Source organism: Vigna radiata, unplaced genomic scaffold (genome assembly GCF_000741045.1).
Source record: "Vigna radiata var. radiata cultivar VC1973A unplaced genomic scaffold, Vradiata_ver6 scaffold_171, whole genome shotgun sequence".
Taxonomy (NCBI): Eukaryota; Viridiplantae; Streptophyta; class Magnoliopsida; order Fabales; family Fabaceae; genus Vigna; species Vigna radiata.
Window position 1 is genome coordinate 501,439 of NW_014542551.1, and position 25,255 is coordinate 526,693.

Here is a 25,255-nt window from a genome sequence, read left to right on the forward strand (position 1 = left end):
GTCCTTTAAATAAGGTCAAAAAGGCGCAAAAATAGGGCCCAGTCCAATAGAGTCGAAACAGAGCAGAAACAGGGTATGATCCACGAAAAGTTGATGCTCAAGCGCCCACAGAGGGCGCCCGGGCGGTGAGAACACCTCATGTAAGGCCAAAGCCTTTAGATAAGGCGACCGGGCAACGGACGTCGATTTCCCTCGCTTGAGCCTTCATTCAGGGTGCTCGGGCTTCGTGATGTTCCTTCTTCTGGTGCTTTTTTAGGCCGTTTTGAGCTCCATCTTCTTGACTCTTTATCTCTACTTCTAGTATTACTTCAAAATCTGCCAAAATAAGGGAATAAAATCATTGAAATCAAACTCAATTCCCTTATTCACACAATTTATTGAAAAAGTATGAGTCCAAGCAAGTTTCTAAGTGAAAAATTGTGCTTTTAGTCTCAAAATCACATCACAAATAACGGTGTTTTAAACCGTTATCAAACATCAACGTAGCCCTCATTCAGCTTCATCGCAACCTCCTTTCGCTTCAACAGCTTGAGCATTCAATCTTATCTATTTGCTTATCCAGCCTCAATATAGCCTCATTTAGCTTCAACACCTCGACATTAAGATCTCATCAACTAGACCGTTCAACTTGATTTGCATCTTGGTCTCTTTCAACCTCAACTTGTCAATTTTTCAGTGTTGGCAGCTCAACATTCGACCTCATCTACATCTCAACCTCCAGGTCCCATCATCTGTCGACTACATTCTTAAATGCTCGACCTCGTCCTATTGACCGTACCTTCTTGGCCTACGAATGAATGAAGGGTTTGAAAAGAACCTCTATAACTCAATCTACTTGCGAATGGATGAAAGAACAATCTGGAAAAAACCTCAACCGCTTAATCTGCCTGCGAATAGATAAAGGGAGTATTATAAAAAGAACCTTTATCACTCGATCTGCCTACAACAAAATGAAGAGAAAGTTTGTTGAGAATTTTATAAGAAATTAGATTTTCTAGCAACCCTTGTTTTGAAGTTTATCAAACAATACTCAGCGAAATATTAATTCTAGAAAGAAGCATTTAAACGATTAAACATGTTATTGAATAAAGAGAATGTTTGTTAATGCAATTGTCCATCTAAATCACTAAGTTAAGACATTAACAATAAATTATGAATTAATTTTGTCCAAACATAGCGTATGATGCAATAGAGGCATACATACAAACATTATGCTCAATGTCTGTGTATTTATAATCAAATTAGTAGTGACACTAAACGTCTAAAACGAATAAATTATTTGTGATAACGATGAAATGCACTAAACACTATGAAAAATTATGTATATCTCACATTAGAAACACGTGTGTCTAAGAAGAATGCAAGGATAGAAGATAGACATCTCATTAAGTGAAATATTACTCATACTTGCGCTCAGTGATATAGAACTACTAATAGAGTGTCTAAACATTGTATCGTTTGAACTAAAAAGCCATACACTTGATCGAAGGACAAAACGTCTAAAAGATAACCCTGTTCAAACATAAATGACATAATTTTGCGTGAACAATTTTATAAGACAGGTTTTGAAGAATATATCATCTACATCATTTATGTGAATTGTGCCATTAAAAGATGCATTAATTAAATGATATTGACATGTGGAAGAATGTCCTAAACACATAACGCACTTTACAATTATCAACGAATAAAACATTTAATGTTGTATAAAAAAATGCTTTTGTGCTTGCATGTTTTTCTTTTTTTTTATCTACGCAGGAAATGACAACACCAAGCTTTATCTAGAATTTTTGCTCAAAGGATAGAAAGATATCGAGAGATAAAAAAATATTCTTAGAATGTTTCCTCAAAACCTCTAGCCTAGAAGAACTGTACAAGTTATTTACGTGGAAAAGCACTGCTACTCTACAACGTAGATCGGAGTTTGACCAAGCTATCGAAAAAGGCTATGAAGCCCATATAAAAGTCAACTCTATATCCAACAATCATCTCTCAAGAAAGCTTATATAAAGAAGTGTCGTAGAAGAGAAGAAAGCATGAAAAAAGAAAGAGAAAAGAGAAAAGAAAGAGAAAAGAAGAAATGGAAAAAGAAATCAGAACCTTTGTTAAATATCTACTGTGATGTTTATCTCCAAGCTTATAGCATCTAACGTTTATACTCAACAAAAGAGAAGAGAGAAAACAAGAAAGTTATCAAAGAAAAAGTATTCTACTTTAAGCTTACATCGCCCAAAGCTTTCATCGAGAAAGAAAGATAGAGAAAGAAATTACTAGAGTTCAAGAACATGTTGTTTTGATTAAACATCATCTCTATGAGAGTTATTTCCATATTGTAATAAACACTTGCAAACCAGGAATGGTTAGAATACACAAGTACTAAAAGTGGTTATAATACTTGCAACCATGAGTGGTTATAATACTTGCAATTAGGAGTGGATTTAATATTTGCAACCAAGAGTGATTTAGAATACTCAGACTAGTGAAGTTAATTAGGGAAACCATAAGTGGTTTAAAATACTCATACTAGTCAGGTTAATTGGGAAAACCAGGAGTGATTTGATAATACTTGCAACCAGAAGTGGGTTATACTCATTAGTAATCTTAGATAAGATTAGTGGAACCTCTTAAGAGTTCTTAAGAGAGATTGGACATAGTTCAGGTTGATGAACCAATATAAAAATACTTGTGTCATTGTTTATTTTATTTCAAATGTTTTTTTAAATACTCTATTATATCCACACATGTCTAAGTGTTGTTGTAAATCATCAAAACAATGTGTTATGAAGAGAGCCCAAGTGAACCCTTACCGATAGAGAACTAAGATGTCACGAAGAGTTATGAAAAGAATCCCTGCCTTCTCACAAGCATTTGACCTCAACAACTTGAACTATTAAGTCAGTCAACAATTCAATTAAGAGTTCACCCAAATAAACCCCTATTGCATCCTTAAGGCGATCAAAGAAAAGTTCTCTTGTCGATTCAACACCCAAACAATCAAGGAAAGGTTCTGAAAAGAACAATTACTGAATTGTTCACCTTAAATATGATAGAAGCCCATATAATTAATATATAACAAAATACATGACTAATAGTTAAGGACGAGTTCCATAAGGAACTCATCCCGATTAGGCTACAACTTTCAACATACATAAGCATTAACTACTAAACATTCAAGTCTAAACCCTTCACAAATTATTTAATGCTCAAACTTGAAGACTTATGTTTCATATGTCCGTTCAGTTAACCTCAAAGGATCATAAGATTGATGAGCCTTGGGTCGAGTAAAGTAATGAAGAATCAACTTGTTAATGTCGATTAAGATATGATTGAATTATGATTAAACTCATAAAAAAGTAAAAATTGATAACAACTATTATAAAAAAAGAAATGAGGTATAATCTCTTAATATACTTCAGATAACATCAAAATAATAGACTTTGGAGACCACAAGCCCTACCCCTACCATCCCGAAACAAATGACAGTGAGGAAATTAACTTTGTTCTTCAATCAAAACCGGTAATGAATATTTTAATCAAAAGCTTAAAAGGTCTTCCTCTCTAACGCAAGATCCACCTTGAGAGTTAATGTTTTAAACTCTAAAAATTCTTCCGGATAGTGAAAAAAGCAGCCCTAACGAGCAAAAATTAGCTACGTTAGCCTGTTAAAACGTGTTTAAAATGTGAAAGATCCTAGAGTGTTCTAGGAAAAAAAATGTCTAATCAAAGAACATTCAATGTAGCTAAACCATTAAACAATAAATTGCATTCAGTGATGGAATTTACAATGGGCGACATCCTCAAGCATCACAAAATTTTCAAGAAAGGAAACCAGACTAGGAAGCTTACGAAATTAACAAGGCCGTAGTTGATTTCTTGATACAACAGCCAAACAAAATTGTAGCGGGGTGGGAGAGGAAGTAAATTTCAGTTCAATGGAGAAGCGTTTGCGGTTGAGATCCAGCTTCAGCGTCATTACCACCATTATCAGTTTTCAACTTTGAATCATTATTAGGTATCCAAAACGTAAGAACACTTGAAGCTGCAGCGAACATGGCTCTGCGAGGTGCCCATTTCAAGCACGAAGGCACGCCAATACAGCTGCTCCAACTTGCCACCTGCATGGAAGAAAACCAGATGCTTGTCATATTTCGCGCTAATACATTGATAAAATATAAAATATTGGTTTAAAGTGACTTCTTTTTTTTATTGACAAATTATGTACCCTGCCAAATAATGTTGTTTTGAAGTTTATTAAAGATAGAGAATTTACTTTTTTTACACAATTTTTGGATGCAAAATAAATGTACGAATAGTTTACCTATTTGTGACCTTAGGACTTTTATTGATATTTTTTATGTATAAATAAATGTGATCTTCAATATAACATATTTTTATTTTCTTAGTATACTTTGGGTTGATCCCTTCATTATTGTAATTGTTTTTCTTTTGAATTTTATCAAAAATATTGGTACAAATTGTAATCTCTTAATTTTAAGCTCAATCTTTTATTTTCATCTATTTTTATTGGAACATTACCCTAAACCATAGAATTGTAACCTCTTAATTTAAGCTCAATATTTTATTTTCTCGTCTACTTTTATTGGACCATTGCTATGTGGTGTACTTATGAATTGAATTTAGAACTCTTAGTTTTGTCTTCTGACTTTAGACTTATGGTAGTAAGTATAGTATGATACTATACGATACGAATCTTCACCTACACGATACAAATCGCTTGAAGACTCGTTTTGGCTCCTGTATCGTGTTCGCATCGTACGATTTGATCTCCAAATCGCATGAATCGCCCCGAATCGTAGCATTCATTGGTAGAGATGTTACTCGTTGTGGCACCTCTCACGGCACTCTTCCTGTAGCAACTCTCGCGACGGCGACTCTCGCGACGGCGCCTCTCGCGGTGACCCCTCTCGCTACCTAGCGGTGCAATTCCTCCACTGATGACCGAGAAGAAACCGAAAGACCTTGCGACAACAATGCCTCTCTCGGTGGCTACTCGCTGCCACGACTCTTATGTCATCAACGTATCTGGCGGTGGCAGGACCTCAACGTTAGTCTCGTGCGTGTACGTGAGCAAGGATAGACAACCCTACGACTTTTAGTGAGTTGGAATTTAAACCCGTTCTTAACCTAAAATTTTAGTCATTTTGTTTAAGACATTTTAAAGTCCAATTATTAAAGAAAAATGATATTTTAACACCATTTTTTGACATCATTTTGACATTGCACATGTGTCAAAATGTGGTTGGACAATTTTAAATTAAAAAAAAATCTGAGCCAAGGACATATTTGAAAGAAAAAAACCAAAGTATTTTTTTTAATTTAAAATTGTCCAACCACATCTTGACACGTGCAGTGTCAAAAAATGATGTTAAAATATCATTTTCCATTTCACTCGCTCTAAAATTACTAATACACAAAAAAAAAAAAGGTGACTCTGGAAATTATCAGAGCACCTAACAAAATTAAAAAAGGAGACTCTAAAAACTGCTACTACACTCTAAAAACTGCTGCTACACTGAAAACTGTCATCTATCTTTCTTACTCTCTTTGGCTCAAATATTTATCAACACATTCTTTTTTTTTTTCATTTAACAAAAGAGTTGGGTCATACATCCTAACCCAATCCCGTTAGACGTAATTAACTGATACAAATTTGTAAAAGATTAATAGTTACATATTTTAAAAAATTAAGACGATCGATTCCTGATTATTAAGTATAAATTTATATAATTGATTATATAAATTAATATAAATAAATTTATGCAATAGACCTGCAATACATTCAACAAATATACCTCTCAATATGGTATCATAATCACGTTAGAGTTTCGATCTTCAATCTCCAGTTTTCTTTTTCTTTTTCTTTCGGATGAACAGCATTTTGCAACCACTGTGTCCCTTTTATCTGTTACTGAGCATCCAACCATTATAATATTAACTCAATTAACCACTATACAACCATTCTTTTTTAATATGGTTGTTATTATTAATTACATCTTTACATGTTTGCATGTCTTGTATGTTACATTTTTTGAATGTTTATAAATCCTACTATTTACTATGTGAAACAATTTGCGATATAAAAAATAAGTTCTTATATGCGATAAGATTCGTGATTCAACTATCATGCTTCTCTCTACTCAGCGTTTTTTATGAGAACATAAGTTTGTGAGAACATAAGAGAGGTGATGTAATCTCTTTTATTTATTTCATGTTGGTATAAGATTGGTCGGTTATGCTCTGTAGCCTCTTTCTTGTCTTGCAAAGTCTCCACCATTGTATACCATTTGTCATTGTCCGCCACCAGTACATTGTCAGAGTTAACTTCGGTAACCACTAGATCATCTCTCCAAGCAACGACCAACTTTGTCAGTCTCGAAGGTTGAATCAGCTCCACTCACGAAAGCAATGTCGCTACTTGATAGAACCCAAAGAGCAAATGGGCCCAGCGAGCTTCTAGCCCATGAAGCACAGTTCAAGATGGGGAAGGGTATATATGAGAAAGAAGAGCAAGGTTAATGACGTGATCTAGAATAGTTAGTTAGAGGAGAAAGAGGGGGAATGATTTTTTGTTATTAGTATCAGGTGTGGAGTCAAGGGGTGTGGTTCTTTTGTTGTTTTGTTGAATAGAGAAACATTGTTGGTTACTCTAAAGGAGACTTGCTCTCGACAATAAGATTGGTTATCTTGTTGTATTTTCTTCTTTTGCCAATAAATCTCAGATTTGTCTTATATTTCATTCCCCTATTCTCTTTCGTTGGTTGTTGTGTGTGTGGTGTGAATGTGTAACAATTGGTCCAACCTTCCAGATACCTTTCACCGGTCAATGAATGCCACCAAGGATGCACGCAAGTTGATCTCGTCGAGCAAAAACTGACGAATATGAAAGTAGTAATGGACGAGATCCGTCTTCAAAGGATTCAGAATCAAAATACAATAGAATTAATGAGGAAGGGAGTGGTGGATAATCAATCAAAATGGAAGGAGTTTATGACTTGAAGCTTTAGCAAAAGTATGAACAAGGTCAGAGAGGGCTTTGTTAGCTCAAAAGACGCTAAAAATATGAACACTGGGAGAACCTCATCTGGTTTGAAATCCTTAGAAGGGGATTAACTCACTGAGTTCCATCAATCAGTGAAAGAATGGAAGTCCCAATGTTTAGTCGGGAAGACCTTGCTGACTGGATATCAAGGTACAAGAAACCAGTGAAGTTGTGAGAGTGAACCTCACTCAATAGTGCATGGAATACACTTCAACTTTCTATTGAAAGATGACATTGATTTGACATGGGATGAACTGAAGAAAGAGTTGTTGGACAAGTATGGAGGAATGAGAGAAGGGAGTGTCTTTGATCAACTGACTACCCTTCATCAGACATGGACCATGGAGGAGTACATAAGTGGATTTGAGTTATTAATTGAACAAGTGCCCAGGCTTCCTGAAGAACAGTATTTCTCATTTAACTCGGACTTGATGACGAAATCAAAGCGTGAATTGCAATCTACACGTTGCAAATCCCATAGCAAAGGTTAGATTGATGCACGTCACCAAGACTATTAACGTAGATATACACAAGACAACATTTCAAACTCACGAAGGTCATTACAAATATCTTGCAATGCCTTTCGGGCTCATCATGAATGCACCCTCGACATTTCAATATCTCATGAATGAGGTTTTTAAAGACTTGTTTAGGAAAGAAGTCCTAGTGTTTTTTTGATGACATTCTTATTTACAACAGGGGATGGGAAGAACACTTGCAGAAATTAATTAAGATGCTTGAAATTCTGAGACAACACCAGTTATATGCCAACTAGGACAAGTGTAGTTTTGACATCAATAAGGTGGAGTATCTACGACACATAATCTCTATTCACAAATTTACTGTTGATCCGGAAAAGGTGAGCAATGTAGTGAATTGGCCCATACCGAAAAACATGAAAGGAGTTGGCGGATTCCTTGGCCTTATGAGATACAGCTGAAAATTCATTAGTAATTAATGTAAAATTGCAAGGCCACTCAATGGTTTAGCAAGAAAAAGAGTTTTGGATGGAGTGAAGCTCAGAAGGCGTATGAAGAGCTAAAAAGAAAAATCACTAGAGAACCAGTATTATGCCTTCCAGATTTCGAAAAAGAATATGTTGGAGTATGACTCGTCAGGAGTTGGAATTGGGGCAATTTTAATGCAAGATGGAAGACCTGTATCGTATTTCAACAAAGCCTTGAGATTTAGAACGTATGTAGGTCATCATATGAAAGGGAGTTAACGGTTGTTGCTTTAACCATTCAACATTGGAGGCACTACTTAATATGGAGGAAATTTAAGGTTTACGACCAAAAGAGTCTTAACAGTTTTCGCAGCAGGGAATTACAAACAAAATTCAACAAAACTTGATCACAAACTTTTGGGTTTTAATTTCGAGATAGTGTACAAACCTAGAAATAAGAATAAGGTGTTGATGCTTTGTCAAGAAAAGTTGAGGAATCAGAATTGAAGAGTATGATATATACCCCTGTTTGGTTGGACTGCCAATAGTTGGTGACAAAAGTGCATGAAGATAATAAGTGGAGGACAGTGATAGAGGAGTTGCAAGAAGGAAACAATGATAAGGTCTCCACTGGGCTAATGTATAAGTGTGGAGTTCTGCTATACAAGAGAAGATTGGAGCTTGCTGAGAATTCCTATGGGATCCCAAATCTGTTAGAAGAGTTTCATGCCTCCCCCAAGCAGGGCACTCAGTTTAATACATTCCACGTATAAGTGTGGAATTTCTCAAATTTGTCCAAGCCTGTGATACTTGTCAAAGGCAAAAATACATCTCTATATCCCCAGGAGGACTATTGTAGCCATTCCCAATTCTGGAGAGAGTTTGAGACGACTTTTAAGCATGAACTTCATTACAAGATTACCGAGATCTAGAGGATTTGAAGCTATATTGGTAGTTGTAGACAGTTTAACTAAATACACCCATTTTGTGCAATTGAAGCATTCTTACAGAGCTAGGATGATTGCTGAAGCTTTTGTGAAAGTAGCGAGGCTCCATGGCATTCCTAATTTAGTAGTGAGTGATAGGGATCCATTGTTCATGAGCTCATTTCGTAAGGAGTTTTTCAAAATGTAGGGGACTTCGTTGAAGATGAGTACAACATATCATCCTCAATAAACAGACAGAAGTGACTAATAGATGCCTTGAAACTTATTTGCAATTTTTTATTATGACATGGATACCATGGGCAGAATTTTGGTTCAACTCCACATTTCATGACTCAATAGGTACAGTGCCATTTGAAGTTGTTTATCAGCATCAACCCCAATAATAGTGCAAGTTGTACCAAGGGAAGTAAGAGTCAAAGTTGTTAAAAGAGAGCTCATGGATAAAGATGAAGCTTTGAGACAATTGAAGAAGCATTTTTCAAGGGCACAACTTCGAATGAGGTTGCAGGCCAATAAACATTGTACAGAGAAGAGTTTTCAAGCATCTTCCGAGGGCACAACTTATTTACCTTGCTATTACAGGACATGATCTATCTTTTTAAAGTTGTTTATGTTAGTTAGGTCATACATCATCCTTTGTATTGATCATTGGAATATTATCATTCAAATTCTAAGATATTTCAAAAGGACCTCAGGACAAGGTTGCACTATGAAGTTAAAGGAAATATCCAAATCTCCAAGCATTGTGACGCTGATTAGGCAAGATCCATCATTGACAATTTCTACTACATGTGTTTTTCTTGGACAAAATATTATTTCTTGAAAAAGCAAGTAACCCAATGTAGTTTCTCTATCAATTGCTTAAAATGAATGTAGGCCAATGGCATCTCTTATTTGTGAACTTATATGGATGAAACAATTTCTTCAACAACTAAACTTATGAGATTTAGCATCCATGAGAACTAAAAACAAAAATTCACTACCACTCTATAAGACAACAAAACATTGTTTCATTCTATTTAAGAAAAGTTGTTGTCCAAGGAAATTTGTACGAAGTTTGACTGATCAAATGATCAGCTTGTAGATGCGTTAATAAAATCATTAAAAGGACTGATCAAATGATCAACTTGTAGATGCGTTAATAAAATCATTAAAAGGACCTCAAGGGCTATGCTCCTGCTTGAAGAACAGTGTTAGAATAGGTTTTAAATACTTTTTATTGGAAAATTGTTATGTGATGTACCTATGAGTTGTACATATCTATGCATCTAAGACTCTAGTTTTGTCTTTTGATTTTCAGTCTTCCCTCCACTCATTGTATCAAAATTCTATCAATATAAATGAGAACATAAGAGAGGTGATTCAAAGTCTCTCACCTTCGATTAGAAGATTTGTGTGTGTGACATTTTATAGAACTTACTTATCTCCTTTAGGCCATAGTCTACCCATCTGCCAATGAGGCAACCCTTCAGCCTTAGCCGACTAAGCTTAAGAAAAGGTAGATATATTCAATAGGCTTCTTCTGTATCTGCAATAATTAGGTAAGCCCTGAGCAAAATGTCACATCACTTTGAAGATCTGGACACATGACTGAATAGGATACACACACTTTATGCACCTTTGGAGAAGGCAAATTCAATGAAGAGTCGTGGCATTCATTGAACCATTATGTCTTCAAAAATGTTGGATTTTTCTTTCCTATCTGGATTTCACATTTGCATTCTGAAGCTTTCCATACCTTAAATCCACTTGTTCTTTGAATTACTCGTTAGTATATGCAGATGATCAATATTTTGCGTGTTCGCTTTCATGTAGAGAAGCAGAGTATATAGCAATGGCTTATGCATCTTGTCATTTTATTTGGCTAAAAAAGTTCCTTAAAGAACTATGATTTGAGAAAGTTACAAAGATATCTCATTTGTGATGACCAAGTTTCTCTTCATATTACCTTAAACTCAGTATTTCACAAGAAACATATTAAGATAGATTGCCACTTAATTCGAGATAAAAATTGTATCTAGAGACATTATCCCATGATCTGTTATTCTCAATGATCAATTAGCAAATATCGTCACTAAACCATTGTGGGATCCTAGGATTGATTATATATGTACCAAGCTTGGTGCATATGATTTATATGCTCAAGCTTGAAAGGGAGTGTTATACATTTTGTATGAGCTTGGGTCCAATCCTATGTCATGCTTTATATGGATAAAAATTTGAAATATAACATAAATATATCACATAGATGTATATTATTTCTCTCTTCACCTCAAATGTCTATACTCTCCTCACCAGTGCTTCCAATGGCCTTATATGCACAAGGTCAAACCATCATAAAAAATGTCAGATTTTCCTTGATAGGTATCACTCAAATATCACCTCACACACAACCATTTGCTTTTTTTCTCACATCGTCCCTTTAAATTCCAACATTCACTACCATAGAGTATAATTAGCCATATAGACATTCATTTTTTTTGTCATTTAAACATATACTCATTTATCATTACAAAGAATACACAATTACAGTTTTCAGTAAATAAAATGAATGTCTCATGAACTGAGGAATTCTTTGGCATTAAGTGCAAATGGTTTTAGTTGCCCATCAATAAAGCAGTTCCGTTTACCAATTTGAAAATTCTGAGGGTAAATTATAGGAAGCTAAATATAAGGGCTATTTTTGTGTATACTTTACCAATTTTAAATTTATATATGCATGTTTATCACAATATAGAATGAAGACATTCATTGGGCATACTTCAGAAATGCTCAAAACCGAACCGCAGACATTTGGTATCTACGAATCATATTGGGCCTACAACACCATCAGTTCAACACAAAAGTAATGGGAGATATTCCACAACTTCAATTATTCCATTAATGCATCAATAGCATATCTACATCTATTAATTATAGATGAGGGTTCAAACATCTCAAATTGAAACCATCGTTTTAGAATTAAATAAAAAATTATGTATAGCAAAATCATATAATAGTAGAAAATAGGGAATACCTCATTCTTCGTCTCAATACTCCAAGCATGCATGGTTCCACCTCCTGAGCCTAAGGCATCAAAATTAAGAAATTTTATATTCTTTATAACTTAAGGAAAATGTTAACAGTAGAACAAACGTAACTTAATGTAGATGCAGAGTATCCATTATATAGTGAATCGACAATAATTGACAATAATTTCGTTTAAAGAACCATGTATGATATATTACAAATAATATTTCTTATGGACTACTCTTGAGCTCAACAAAATTCAACAAGAAAATATAAAAGGAAATCATAACTGAAAAATAAAATGGCATTTCTCATTTAGTGAGCTAACAAGTTGTTAGACAATTAAAAGTCTGTTAGAGGAAAGAGATTAGTCTGTTAGAGGAGAGAGTATAAATAAACAAAGAGAATAGAGGGAGGGGATATCAGATAATTTTTTTGCCTTTGGATAAAGACTGGATCGTTCCAGTGGAGGAAGGGAGGCTTCCTTGGGGAAATACTTGCTTGTTATTCTGTTCTTTCTTACTTTACAGAATTAATAAAATTCATATTCATACAATTGGTTCTTTGTTGTTGAGTGGGTGTAAGAAGATTGTCACCTGTTACGGTCCATGAGTAAAGGAACCTAACAGATTTGATCCGACCTGTCGGATCTGTTCAAAGGGAAGAGGAGTGAGCTGTAGCGGAGAAGAATGGAGGGACGAATGGTGGTTATGGAATCAATGGTGGAAGAGTTGAAGGTGGAAATAAGAGCGATGACTCTCAAGTTCCGAAGAGCTTTCGGACGACGCTATGGAAATCAAAAACGAAGCTCCGAAGGGAGTCATAATTTTGTTAATGCCAATCGAGAGCGACGATCATTGGAGAGTTCGGAGGAGGAATCGGAAGATGACCGGAGCAAAGTACAACGCAGCTGGACGAAACGCGTTGAGCTACCAACTTTTGAAGGTACTGACCCCACGGGTTGGGTCGCAAAGGCCGAAAAGTTTTTCGACATCCAGAGCGTAACGAAGAAGGAGAAGATGAAGTTGGTCTATATATGTATGGAGGGAGACGCGAGCTATTGGTTCCGCTTCTGGGGGAAGAAAACCAAACACCCAACGTGGAAGTTGTTTACAGAGGCGCTGACGCGAAGGTTTGGCGGACTGAACCGGGGCACCATTTTTGAGAAATTGCTCGTCGTGCGATAAACGGGAAGCGTTGACACGTACATCCAAGAGTTTGAATTTTTGGTGGCGCAGGCAACGGGAGTGAATGAGGAGCAATTACTGGGATATTTTTTCACTGGGTTGCAGGAAGTACTGCGAAATCTGGTGAGGCTGCATGATCCACAAGATTTGTTGGCAACGATGGAGCGAGCTCGAGATGTCGAACAGGCTGGGTCGGGATCGCGAGGGAGTGGCGGAACGGGAGAAAAAGGAGGGATGACATAGGAAAGACATTTCGCGAGTTTCGGGACAGTCGCGGAAACATATCGAGAATCATCGGACACATCCGTGAACACTAGCGGAGGGCATGGTTCAAAGAAGGAGGCTATCTCCAATAATACGAGCTCCAAAGTAGGTAGTAGTGGAGGGGGAAACAACCAAGGCCGAGGGGTAAGAACTCTACCCTGTCCAGATTACATTAAGAGACGTGAAGAAGGATGTTGCTTCCACTGTGGCGGACCTTACAGTCCTGGCCATCGCTGTGCAGAGAGAAGCATGTGTCAAGATATTGGGCAAGAAGAATGGAGAAGACTGTTAGAATAACTACTGTTGTATTTCATCATGAAGACTAGTTTGTTAGACCATTAATAGTTCTGTACCTAGTTTTGTACCTAGAGGTCTAGTGCAGATTCTTGATATTCCATGTACTCTTGTATCTTCATTATAAATAGAAGATCATAAGAGGGGTCCTTCAAGCCCTCCAAAAATATAGTTTCTCTTTGTTTTAGTCTCAAGTTGGTACCTGCTCTAGTTTTTGTCCTGAGTTGTCCACCAACATTGTCATTGTTGTTTGCATCTGTCTGGTGCCCTTTGTCGTCGTCTGCGGTTGTCTTGTCATTATCTGCGGCTGTCAACTACAGTTTGGAGCTCTTCATCTTGGTTCTTGCCTCTTTACACCATTGTCTGCCGCTGTCCGCCGCTATCCACTACCGCCCGCCATCATTGTTCCAACCAGCGACCACTGGATCTGGTTCGTCTCCTCACGCGACGACAAACCCCATCGGTGCCAGAGTCTGATTCTCCTCCACGCTCTGCCACGCGCAGCTTCTTTGTGCGCTACGAATGTTGTTCACGCGTCGCCCTCTGCCCGTCGGAAAGCCACCGTGACACCTCCATTGTTGTCGCTTGAGCCCCCTCTCTTTGTTCTGACCGTCAAAACTTGATTCCCATGAAGTCTAGAAGCTCCCCTTGAAGAACACCGAGGGTTATTTGGTTCCTTACTATTGTGTTTTCTGGTTCCTCACTGTCGCGCTTTCCTTCTTTTATTTTTTTATCAAGAATGGCGTCTGGAAGTGTTCTTTCCTTCTCTGGAAGTCCCTCAATTACTTCTGAAAAGCTAAACGGAAAGAATTATCTGTCTTGGTCGGCTGCCGTGGAAATGTGGTTCATCAGTCAAGGACATTATGACCACCTTGAGCAGGATGGAAGCCGAGTACCTTCTGAAAAAGCTGAACAATGGAAACAAGCAGATTTCCAATTGTGTGCCCTATTGTGGCAATCTGTGGAACCCCGACTTTTGATATCTCTTAGAGCCTTCAAAACATGTCACTCTTTTTGGAAGAAAGCTCAAAGCATTTATGCTAATGATATTCAACGTCTCTCTATGATACAGCAAACAAGCTTGCATGTCTCAAAATGACAGACCATGATATGGTCTCCTACATGACTGAAGCCCAAGCAGTTGTGGAAGAGTTGAGAATGTTCTTGGAAATGGAATTTTCAGAAGACATCAAGAAGAAGCGTGACAAGTATTATATGGTGATGATCCTCCGTGCTTTACATCCAGATTTGAATCATATCAGAGATCAACTTCTGACAAGTCATGAGGTTCCTCCTTGGAAGTCGTGACCACACGTCTTCTTCGTGTTCCAGTGCCTCAATCTCAAGAAGCTCATGAAACAATGGAACCATCTATCATGGTTGCCACACGAGGAAGGGGAGGATGTGGCACTAGAAGAGGTGGACGTGGAGGTCGGGGACATCCACAGTGTACTTACTGTAAGAGGGTGGGTCACACCCAAGAAAACTGCTACTCCTTACATGGTTTTCCTTCAAAAACAGCCAATATCTCTAAGGCTGAAACTCCCACTTCCAACTCCAAGTTCACTGAGGAAGAGTATCAAAAGTATCTGCTATTAAAGTCTAACAGCTTGGCTCAATCATCTCAATCCCCAAGTACATCCACAACTTGCATTTCTCAATCCATGGAAGGTCAAAATTTATGGGTAATTGACTAGGGTGCTTCTGACCACATCTCTGGTAATACCTCATTGTTCTCAACCCTTTCCCTCCAAAAAAAACCCCATTTCATTACCCTTGCAAATGGCTCTAAAACTTGTTCAAAGGGAGTCGGTCAAGTCTCCCTGTCTCCCTCTCTAACTCCGAAATCTATTCTTTTTATCCCTAACTGTCCATTCAATTTAATTTCCTTAAGTCAGTTAACAAAAATGTTACATTGCTCAATAACTTTTGATTAAAAATCTTTTGTTATACAGGAGCATGGCTCGGGAAGACAAATTGAAGAAGGATATGAAGCTGGAGGTTTATACCGTTTTGGATCTCGTCCACGGGTATCCTGTGTTGCAACTCTTCCCCCTAAAGTGTTACATGACCGATTTGGCCATCCTCATTTGTCAAAAATAAAAAAGATGTGTCCTGAACTTAGTGGTCATCCAACTTTAGAATGTGAGTCTTGTCAACTAGGAAAACATGTTAGATCTGTCTTTCCTAAAAGGTCTGAACCAATGTGAAATTCTAGTTTTTCTATCATTCATTCTGATGTCTGGGGACCTAGTCGCATCTCTTTTTTTGTTTTTAGGTATTTTGTTACATTTATTGATAAGTATTCTAGATGTATTTGGGTTTATCTAATGAAAAATTGCTCTGAATTGTTACTCATCTTCACATCCTTTTTGAATGAAATCAAGAACCAATTTGGTCAAGTAATTAAAATCTTAAGAAGTGATAATGCTAAAGAGTATTTTTCATCGACTTTTTCTGCAATCCTTAGCTCCCATGGTATTTTGCATCAGTCCACTTTTCCTCATACACCCCAGCAAAATGGTATAGTCGAAAGAAAAAATAGGCACTTGGTTGAAACTGCTCATACCCTTTTGCTTAGTGCCCATATTCTTGTTCATCACTGGGGGATGCCATCTTAACTGCGTGTTTTCTTATTAATAGGATGCTCTCCTCCTCTCTCAATAATAAAATCCCTTTCTCCATTCTCTTTCCCAATGATCCTCTCTTTCAGACCCCTCCTCGAGTTTTTGGTTGTGCCTATTTTGTTCACGACATGTCTCCGGGGCTAGACAAGCTCTCCTCTCGTGCGATCAAATGTGTTTTTTTGGGCTATTCTCGGCTTCAAAAAGGGTACCGGTGTTACTCTCTAAAACCCAGAAGTACTACATGTATGCCAATGTTACGTTCTTTGAACAGACAGCTTTCTTCTCTCCATCTGTTCAAGATGTCCACATCCTCCAACGGGTCCTTCCTATTCCAGTGTTTTGAGTCCAATATCTCCAATGTCTCGGTCAATCCAAGTCATGCTCAAGGTCCTCCCGAACCTTCCTCTCCACATATTGATATCGTCCAACACAGTACCCCGATGAGTAGCCCTCTTCCAGAAAATGGTGGATCTACTCCTTCAGATTCTTCTCCCTCATCGTCTCCTGCCACGCCTCCTGGTGAAGATGATTCTGGTTGGCCCATTGCTCTCAGAAAAGGTACTCGTTCCTCTCGAAACCCTTATCCCATTTATAATTTTCTTAACTATCACAGATTGTCACCCTCCTTTTATTTCCTTTTATCTTCAGTGTCTTCCGTGGTTATACCCAAAAATGTGAAAGAAGCACTGGATCATCCTGGATGGCGACAAACCATGATTGCAGAAATGCAGGCTCTTGACCACAATAATACTTGGGAGCTTGTGCCACTTCCCCCGGGCAAAAAGGCTATTTTTGTCGATGGCTATATGCAATTAAAGTCGGCCCTAATGGTGACATTGATAGGCTAAAAGCCCGGCTAGTTGCAAAAGGGTACACTCAGGTTTATGGTCTTGATTATTGTGACACCTTTTCTCTCGTGGCCAAGATAACTACCATTTGTCTTTTCTTTGCCATGGTAGCAATTCGTCATTGGCCACTTTATCAATTGGATATCAAAAATGCCTTTCTCCATGGTGATCTTGAGGAAGAAATCTATATGGAGCAACCTCCTAGGTTTGTTGCTCAGGAGAAGTATGGTCTGGTTTGCAAATTGCACCGATCTCTATATGGGCTCAAGCAATCACCACATGCTTGGTTTAGAAACTTCAGCTCCATTGTTCAAAAATTTGGGCTAAAATGCAGTGAAGCAAATCATTCAGTCTTTTATTATTATTCGTCTCTCGGGAAATGTGTTTACTTAATAGTATATGTTGATGATATAGTCATTACAGGAAATGATACTGCTGGAATATCTCAATTGAAGGAGTACTTGTGTAGACATTTCCAAACCAAGGATCTTGGAAGCCTCAAATACTTCTTAGGCATTGAAGTAGCTCAATCAAAAGATGGAGTTGTAATCTCCCAAAAGAAGTATGCTCTGGATATTTTGCAAAAACAGGCATGATTGATTGTAGACCAGTTGACAGTCCTATAGACCCCAATCAAAAATTAACAACAGAAGAAGGTGAGTTATTCTCCGACCCGGAGAGATATAGGAGGCTAGTTGGAAAACTAATCTATCTCACTATTACAAGACCGAATCTATCTTTTGCAGTTGGAGTGGTTAGTCAGGTCATGCAAGCTCCATGTGTTGGCCATTGGAATGCTATCATTCGCATTTTAAGGTATGTGAAAAAGGCTCCCAGGTAAGGGCTGCTATATGAAGAAAAAGGAAGCCTTCAGGTATCAAGATATTGTGATGTCGATTGGGCAGGTTCTCCTATTGATAGACGATCTACTACTGGATAGTGTTTTCCTTGGAGGATACATTATCTCATGGAAAAGTAAGAAACAGAATGTAGTGGCTCGATCAACAGCTGAAGCTGAATATAGGGCAATGGCGTCACTAACATGTGAACTTATATGGGTGAAGTAGTTCCTTCAAGAGCTTAACTTCTGTGACAACCAGAGTATGAAGATGTATTGTGATAATCAAGCTGCTTTTCACATTGCGTCGAATCCGGTGTTTCACGAGAGAACTAAACATATAGAAATTGATTGTCATTTTGTTCAGGAAAAGCTATTGTCAAAAGAAATATGTACCGAGTTTGTTGGATCAATTGATAAACTCGCAGATGTGTTGACTAAGTCATTAAGGGGACCTCGGATTGAGTTTATTTGTTCCAAGCTTGGTACATACTATCTGTATGCTCCAGCTTGAGAGGGAGTGTTAGAATAATTACTGTTGTATTTCATCATTAAGACTAGTCTACTAGACCATTAATAGTTATGTACCTAGTTCTGTACCTAGAGGTCTAGTGCAGACTCTTGATATTCCATGTACTCTTGTATTTTCATTATAAATAGAAGATCATAAATATAGTTTCTCTTTGTTTTAATCTCAAGTAAGATGAAACAGAGGAGAACACCGAGATGGAACAAATGGCGATGGAACTGTCGGAGTTGTCTGTCGAAGGACTCACACAATCTAATACTATGAAGCTGCAAGGTTGGATAGAAGGGACGAGAAATTTGGTATTAATTGACAGCGGAGGTAGTCATAGTTTTATATGCACCAGTTTGGTGAAAGAATTGGGTTTGGAAACCACCGACACACGTCTTTATAAAGTGTGCTTGGGAGATGGGCAAAGAAAGTGACCAGTGGGTATTGAACAGGAGTCCCAGTGAAATTAGATAGTTTGGAAGTCAAAGATAACTTGTATTTCTCTGAGTTAAGCGGTGTGGATGTGATATTAGGAATCACTTGGTTAGCTTCCCTAGGAGAGATTAAAGTGGATTGGGGACAGCTCATTATGAAGGTGAAGCAGGAAGAGAAAGATGTGGAGATAAAAGCAGATCCCACCTTAACACGTAGAATGGTGACACTCAAAGTTCTCTTAAAAGAAAAAGAGATAGAAACCATGCCTCTTAAGTTTGGGCTTAAGCCAAGCAGAAACAACTGAAGGAGACTAGGAAGCAGAAAGAGTAGCACCAGTGCAGGAAGCGGGATTGCAACAGATTTTGGCAGAGTTCAAGGGGGTGTTTCAAAAACCCTAGGGGTTGCCACCTGAAAGGAAAATAGACCATCGAATTCCATTGAAAGAAGATAGACTTCAAATTCAAATTAACTCAGTATAGTTTGTGCATGCAATGAAGGTTCTGTACACGAAGCTCCATGACAAATATACCGAAGTCAAGACTAAGAAACTATCTGATTTGGAACACCTTAACGACGAACAACAACTAAAATTCATCAATTGTTTGTCCACTGCATAAAAGGTCATAAAGCACTTGAAGATCGAGAAGGAAGAACTTCTTGGACAAGTCAATGATTTGCGAGTCGAGCTCGCTTCGCTAAAGGCTGCCAAAGACAACCAGTTAGCAAACTATCATATGCTTTTGAGGAAGGAAAGCCACAAAAATGAAATTTTTCTTGAGAAGTGAAAAAATTGCAGCAGTTTTGCCAAGAAGGAGCATATCATGATTTGAATAATAGCAAAAGGATCATAGTTGTAGAAGACCATCAGGTGGAGGGAGCTTTACCAACTGAACTGCAGGATGACAAACCCATGTACACCCCCTCTGAAAGTATTGCAGTGCAAGAACCCGCAGCAGCAAGGGGAGGAGATACCCAAGTTTTAAATACAATGGCAAGAGGGTGGTTTGGATGGTGCTATTTAGGAATAGGAACATTACATCCGGCAGCAGTTCCTGACTTCAACCTTGAGGACAACGTTTGATGTTGGGAAGAGGGTAATGTTAGACAATTAAAAGTCTGTTAGAGGAGAGAGATTAGTCCGTTAGAGGAGAGAGATAGAGGAGAGAGTATAAATAAACAAAGAGAATAGAGGGAGGGGATATCAAATAATTTTTTTGCCTTTATCGTTCCAGTGGAGGAAGGGAGGCTTCCTTGGGGAAATATTTGCTTGTTATTCTGTTCTTTCTTACTTTACAGAATTAATAAAATTCAGATTCATACAATTGCTTCTTTGTTGTTGAGTGGGTGTGAGAAGATTGTCATCTATTACAATCCCTGAGTAAAGGAACCTAACACAAGTTCTGCAGTTTGACCAGTCATCGACCTGATAATAATCATAAATTTCTCTTATCAATTGCCTATAATCAACTGAGAATGAAAATATGTGAAAAAATGCTCAAGAGACTAATTCATCTCTTAGCTGATTCATGTATTTATAAGAGTCCTTACTCAAAAAATATCTGAAAAGACTACACAGGAGACAGAAAGTATTAAAATAATAAGCTAAACCATTCTAATAAGTTAACCTATCTAATCAAGTTGAAAAGTTCTAACACTTCTCCTCAAGTTGGATCATATAGATTTGTTAGGTCAAATTTGAGCAGACCATCAATATGTGTTTTGATTAGATTATCCTCCTCCATTTATGAAGGTTGTCCTGAAAAGGATGGTGGCAACAATGAAGGTTGCTATCTAGGATTTTGGTGTGTGCAATCAGATACCGCACCAAAAATTCGAGAATGTTGATATCATCTTATAATTTAGGATAGAATCATTTTTTGATATAATATGTTGAGAATACAATTTATATATACAAGGCTGGAAAGCTATTTTAGGAAGTATAATAATAGCACCTAGACAACCGAATCCCTATGATTCGGTGATATCCCCATCATACACTATAATTATAATCTGCTAAATAAGGAAACAATAAAACAAATCCTGACAGAAATAACACAGCTAATAAAACAGATTCTAACATATAGGATTAGCTCCTTATTTCTATATAGGATCAGCACTTTGTATTTATAATTATAAAATGTACAGCACCTAGACTTGATCCTCCCATTTATAACTATAATTACATCAAATAGAAATATTGTTAGTTCAACCAAAACCACAAACACTAAACTAATAACCAAATTTTAACAAAAGAAAATAAAAAAAAAAAATTAACAAAAACATGTTTTTCTGCATACCAACTGGTAAATACAAACCAGGAAATGAGATGCAGCGAAAAAGAAAAGTTTTAAAAAGCTAAATTGTGAATAGATGAAATGTAATACCTGCCACCATGTATTTCCCATCTGGGGTAAAAGTAGCCTCTATAGGAGTACCAGGAGATGCTTCCAAACTAAACCCACAACGCTGCACGAGTTAGAAAACTATTAACTTCCACATATTTTGAACAAACACACTATTGAATAAGGAAAATGTAATGCAAAAGATTCAATGATCAAAGAAGTTAACCTTTTCTCCTCCATATGCATCAAGAATATAAATATTGTTATTAGTAGTAGTTAAAAGCATTGATTTGCCATCATTACTGAATTTGATATCACAAACTTCAGCTGTGTCACCACCAACTAGAAAGGTGTCAAATGGACCCTACACCAATATGGGGGCAATGTCAAAGTTGTGGAAGTTAAGAAAATCATGGAAAAATCTAGAGAAAGGTCACAAATACAAAACCTTGTCATAAGAACGAGAATCGAATAATTTAATAGCCCCCCCTTCCATTGCTACAGCAAAGACAAGGCCTTGTTGGTCATATGCAACAGCAGGTCTACCACGTAGACGTAAGATGCCCTGAAAACTATAAAAGTGAGCATAAATCATAATTATCTCTTACAATTTTTCCGAGGTGCACCGTGAAATTATTAACATTTTGAAGCTCAAACATGGGTTTAAATCACATGTTCACTCATGGTTGCATTATGGTTGCAGCATGTTAACTCAGTCAATGCAATTGTAGTGGTTGCCATAACCAAGATGTTAAGTACTGAAAGAAGCATATGTCAAAAAAGTGGCCTGTTTCCTATATATGTTACTTAGTAATTTTGTCTTATATAGGATATTCACCAATATAACAAAGAATCTAGACAATATTTTAATTGTCATTCAACACTTAAATCAATACTTTAAATCTCTCCCTTCCCCAAAAAAGAAAACTACCAACCTGGCAAGCATTTACTCGAAGATCCCATATCCTGACACTGTGGTCTAGAGAACCAGACATGAAGCTATCGTTGATTGGAGACATGCAGAGAGAAACAACCCTAAAGAAAGTATAACAAACGTATTAACATACTCAGAATAATAGACAAATTATTGTTCTGATGCCACATGAAAATAATTTATCTATGCTCCTATTGAGTTCAAACAAAGGGAGAGGCAAAAGAAAACTTACTTTAGATGCATCAGTAGCACAATATAAACATTAAAAAACGTTTAAAAAAATTTAAAATAAAATAATAAAACCATCCGCCTAAAACTGAAAACTATTTATATTTCATTTGTATGTATGATATAAAAAATCATAATCTTGGTGGCCATATATAATTCCAAGCATCTGCTTATACAAATAATTATAAACAGTAACCTTAGTCCCAACTACCAGAGGACAAATATGTCCCAGAACAAAAAGAAAATGATAGAACAATAAGAAACAAGAATTGATTTCTGCCTGAAGTGTGGCAATTTAAAAAAAAAAAAAAATAGAGCAGCTAGTTTTCCTTCTGCAAGGTAAAAAAAGAACATTTTATCTACATTCAAACCTAACCTCTGTGTGTGCCCTTTGAAGTATCTTATGCATCGGTTATCATACATTGATAAGTATCGCAATGATTCTGGCAAAAACAGAAGAAGTCAATAACTGCAATCATAACTTGTAGTTGCAGACAAGCTGCAACTTGTCAATTAAAATGGTTTTATAGAGAAGCCAACCTCCAGTAGACTCCAAATTGTATTTTGAAGAGCATATAACAGAGCTTGGATGATGAGTAAAGCATATCCTATCTGTACCATGTTTCTTATGAGAAGTGGTCTTCAGCAACCTGGAATTCACGGTACGATGCATAGAAAAAAACTATTCATTTATGAAGCAAAGTAAATCATATAAACTGGATCATCTATTAAGCAAACCATTTCACAGGGGAAAAAAACGAAAACTTAATCGGTATAATTAACTGTGGACAAAAGTTTACTGTATTAACAAATTAAGCTTATGCAATAAAGCAAATGTCTTTTCTGGACAAAACGAAACAAAATTAAGAACTAAAATGGTGCTTGGTATTGGATTCTATCTTTCTCTTTTCTTAATCTCGAAGGAATTTCGAGAAAATATATAACATTGTAAGAATGTTTTAGGAAAATGTACGTGGAAGTTATTTTTGAGCGGAAGGTCGTGTAGTTTAGTACAAATGTTAAGCCGAGCAATTACATATTTTATTAAATTAGAAAATTATGTTTATTTGTTAAAAATAAAATGGTCTAAATTAAAAACGACACCAAAAATAATTACAAAATGTGTATCCTCTTTGCATAATAGTATAGATGAGATCGTTAGTTATGCGACCAGTTTTCAGCTAATAGAATCATAACGGCCAAGATACTAAAACTTGTTGAAAAAACACAAATGTTAATAAGAATGTCAAGAAAGATACACCAATTATCAAATAGTAACCGAACACAAAAGCAATTATTTACAATAACCATTGGGTCCTTTCTAGTGCACACACTTGCAACCAGTGCAGCCACTTGCTCAGTTAAGAATATATTCTAACCAACAATTAAAATCAACCACCATTAAGTAAAAGAAAACAACTAGGAAGCAATGACACCTCATAGCATGACAATATGTTAGACACTTTTCAAACAGAACACTTGTCAAACACACCTTCCACACATGTCCAATACCCGTCAAACTTGTCGCAATTAAAAAAAAAAAATTGATTGGGATCAAACACATATTGGACACCTTTTGATGAAACTTGAACACGAGTAAAAAGACTGAACCAACACCATTTATTGGCTAAACACTTTCTAGATAATACTGTCATACAAAGGTAAAACGAAATAAAAAATCAACTTATCTTTATATTGCAAGGCTCATAATCTTTTTTGGTGTGGTTAATATCCATAGAACTTAACAAGTTCTTTTAATTATTAAGGGTAAGATTTACTTCTTTCTCATAAAAGTAAACTCACTTGGCATTAGCGATGTCATAAAGTCGAACTGAGTCATCCTCACTTGCCGTGACAAGTAAATCATCCTTTCGATGGAAATCGATGGAATGTATCTTCCCACCCTGGAAATGCAAAGATAGTTAAGCATTACAGAAAAGGCACAGTTACGACGAAGCCACCATTTCCACACCAAAAACAACAAGAATATAAGATAGAAACTGATTGAAAGGAACCAAGGATTTGTTCCTCAAAGATATTAGACTTCTTAATATTCCAAATTACTCACACTTTAAATCAAATGAAAATAATATAAAATATTATTTTAAAAAGGAAAAGCTCAATAATCTCAGTAATTTGATCCAAGAGAACAACGGCAATAAGTTCAGATAAAAGCGTAAGGCTAGATATATGAACAGAAGGTTCCGTAATAGACTAATGAACCCTAACAGAAATGTTTTTCCTTGCAACGAGAAACGCTTAAATGTGACTGAGGGCACTAAAATGAAGTGAAAAGAATGAAATTGAAAGGGAATAGAAGAGTTACGAATTCGGAGAAGACGGCTCCTATGGACATGCAGCGAACCAAATCATCGTCAAGCTCCGTAAGCGACGAGGTCATCTTCGCCGTGCAAAGTATCAACAGTGTGGAAGGGAAGTAACACGGCAGAACAATCCGTCGTCTCTTTTTAATAGTTCTTTAACAGGTTGGGATATTCCTCCACTATTTATTAGTAACTTCAAGAAGCACCCATATAAAAAAAATAAAAAATAAATAAAAAAAAAAAAAAAATATATATATATATATATATATATATATATATATACACATATATATATATATACCTATTTTTAATTAAAAATAACCATTTAATTTTATGTATTTTTATAATATATCTATCTTTTACATTTTTAAGTAGAATCCCAACCTAAACGTGAAAAAAAAAAAAAAACTTAAAATTTCCAAATCAGAAATATTAGGAGCCCTAATTAAATTGCA

At 36.6% G+C, this 25,255-nt stretch overlaps 1 protein-coding gene across 8 annotated transcripts; it reads right to left on the reverse strand.

Annotated features, from left to right (window-relative positions):
* Positions 1-3,735: 3,735 nt before the first annotated feature.
* Positions 3,736-24,969, reverse strand: LOC106780281 (protein ANTHESIS POMOTING FACTOR 1). Of its 8 annotated transcripts, none has more exons than XR_002666545.1 (11): positions 24,803-24,969; positions 24,280-24,380; positions 23,017-23,126; positions 22,853-22,919; positions 22,250-22,349; positions 21,763-21,879; positions 21,541-21,678; positions 21,357-21,438; positions 11,970-12,019; positions 10,374-10,481; positions 3,978-4,115 (listed from the first exon to the last, which is right to left on the reverse strand). XR_002666545.1 is itself a non-coding variant. In XM_022776942.1 (11 exons), exons 1-10 carry the CDS (start codon positions 24,875-24,877, stop codon positions 5,834-5,836), a joined length of 930 nt encoding a protein of 309 aa, XP_022632663.1. In that variant the 5' UTR covers positions 24,878-24,969; the 3' UTR covers positions 3,979-4,115; positions 5,814-5,833. The 8 variants fall into 8 exon arrangements, 5 of the variants coding, with proteins under 5 accessions (XP_014524038.1, XP_022632663.1, XP_022632666.1 ...); XR_002666544.1 differs by having other exon boundaries at positions 10,330-10,481; XM_022776942.1 differs by lacking the exon at positions 10,374-10,481 and adding an exon at positions 5,814-5,923 and having other exon boundaries at positions 3,979-4,115.
* Between the last annotated feature and the right edge of the window lie 286 nt (positions 24,970-25,255).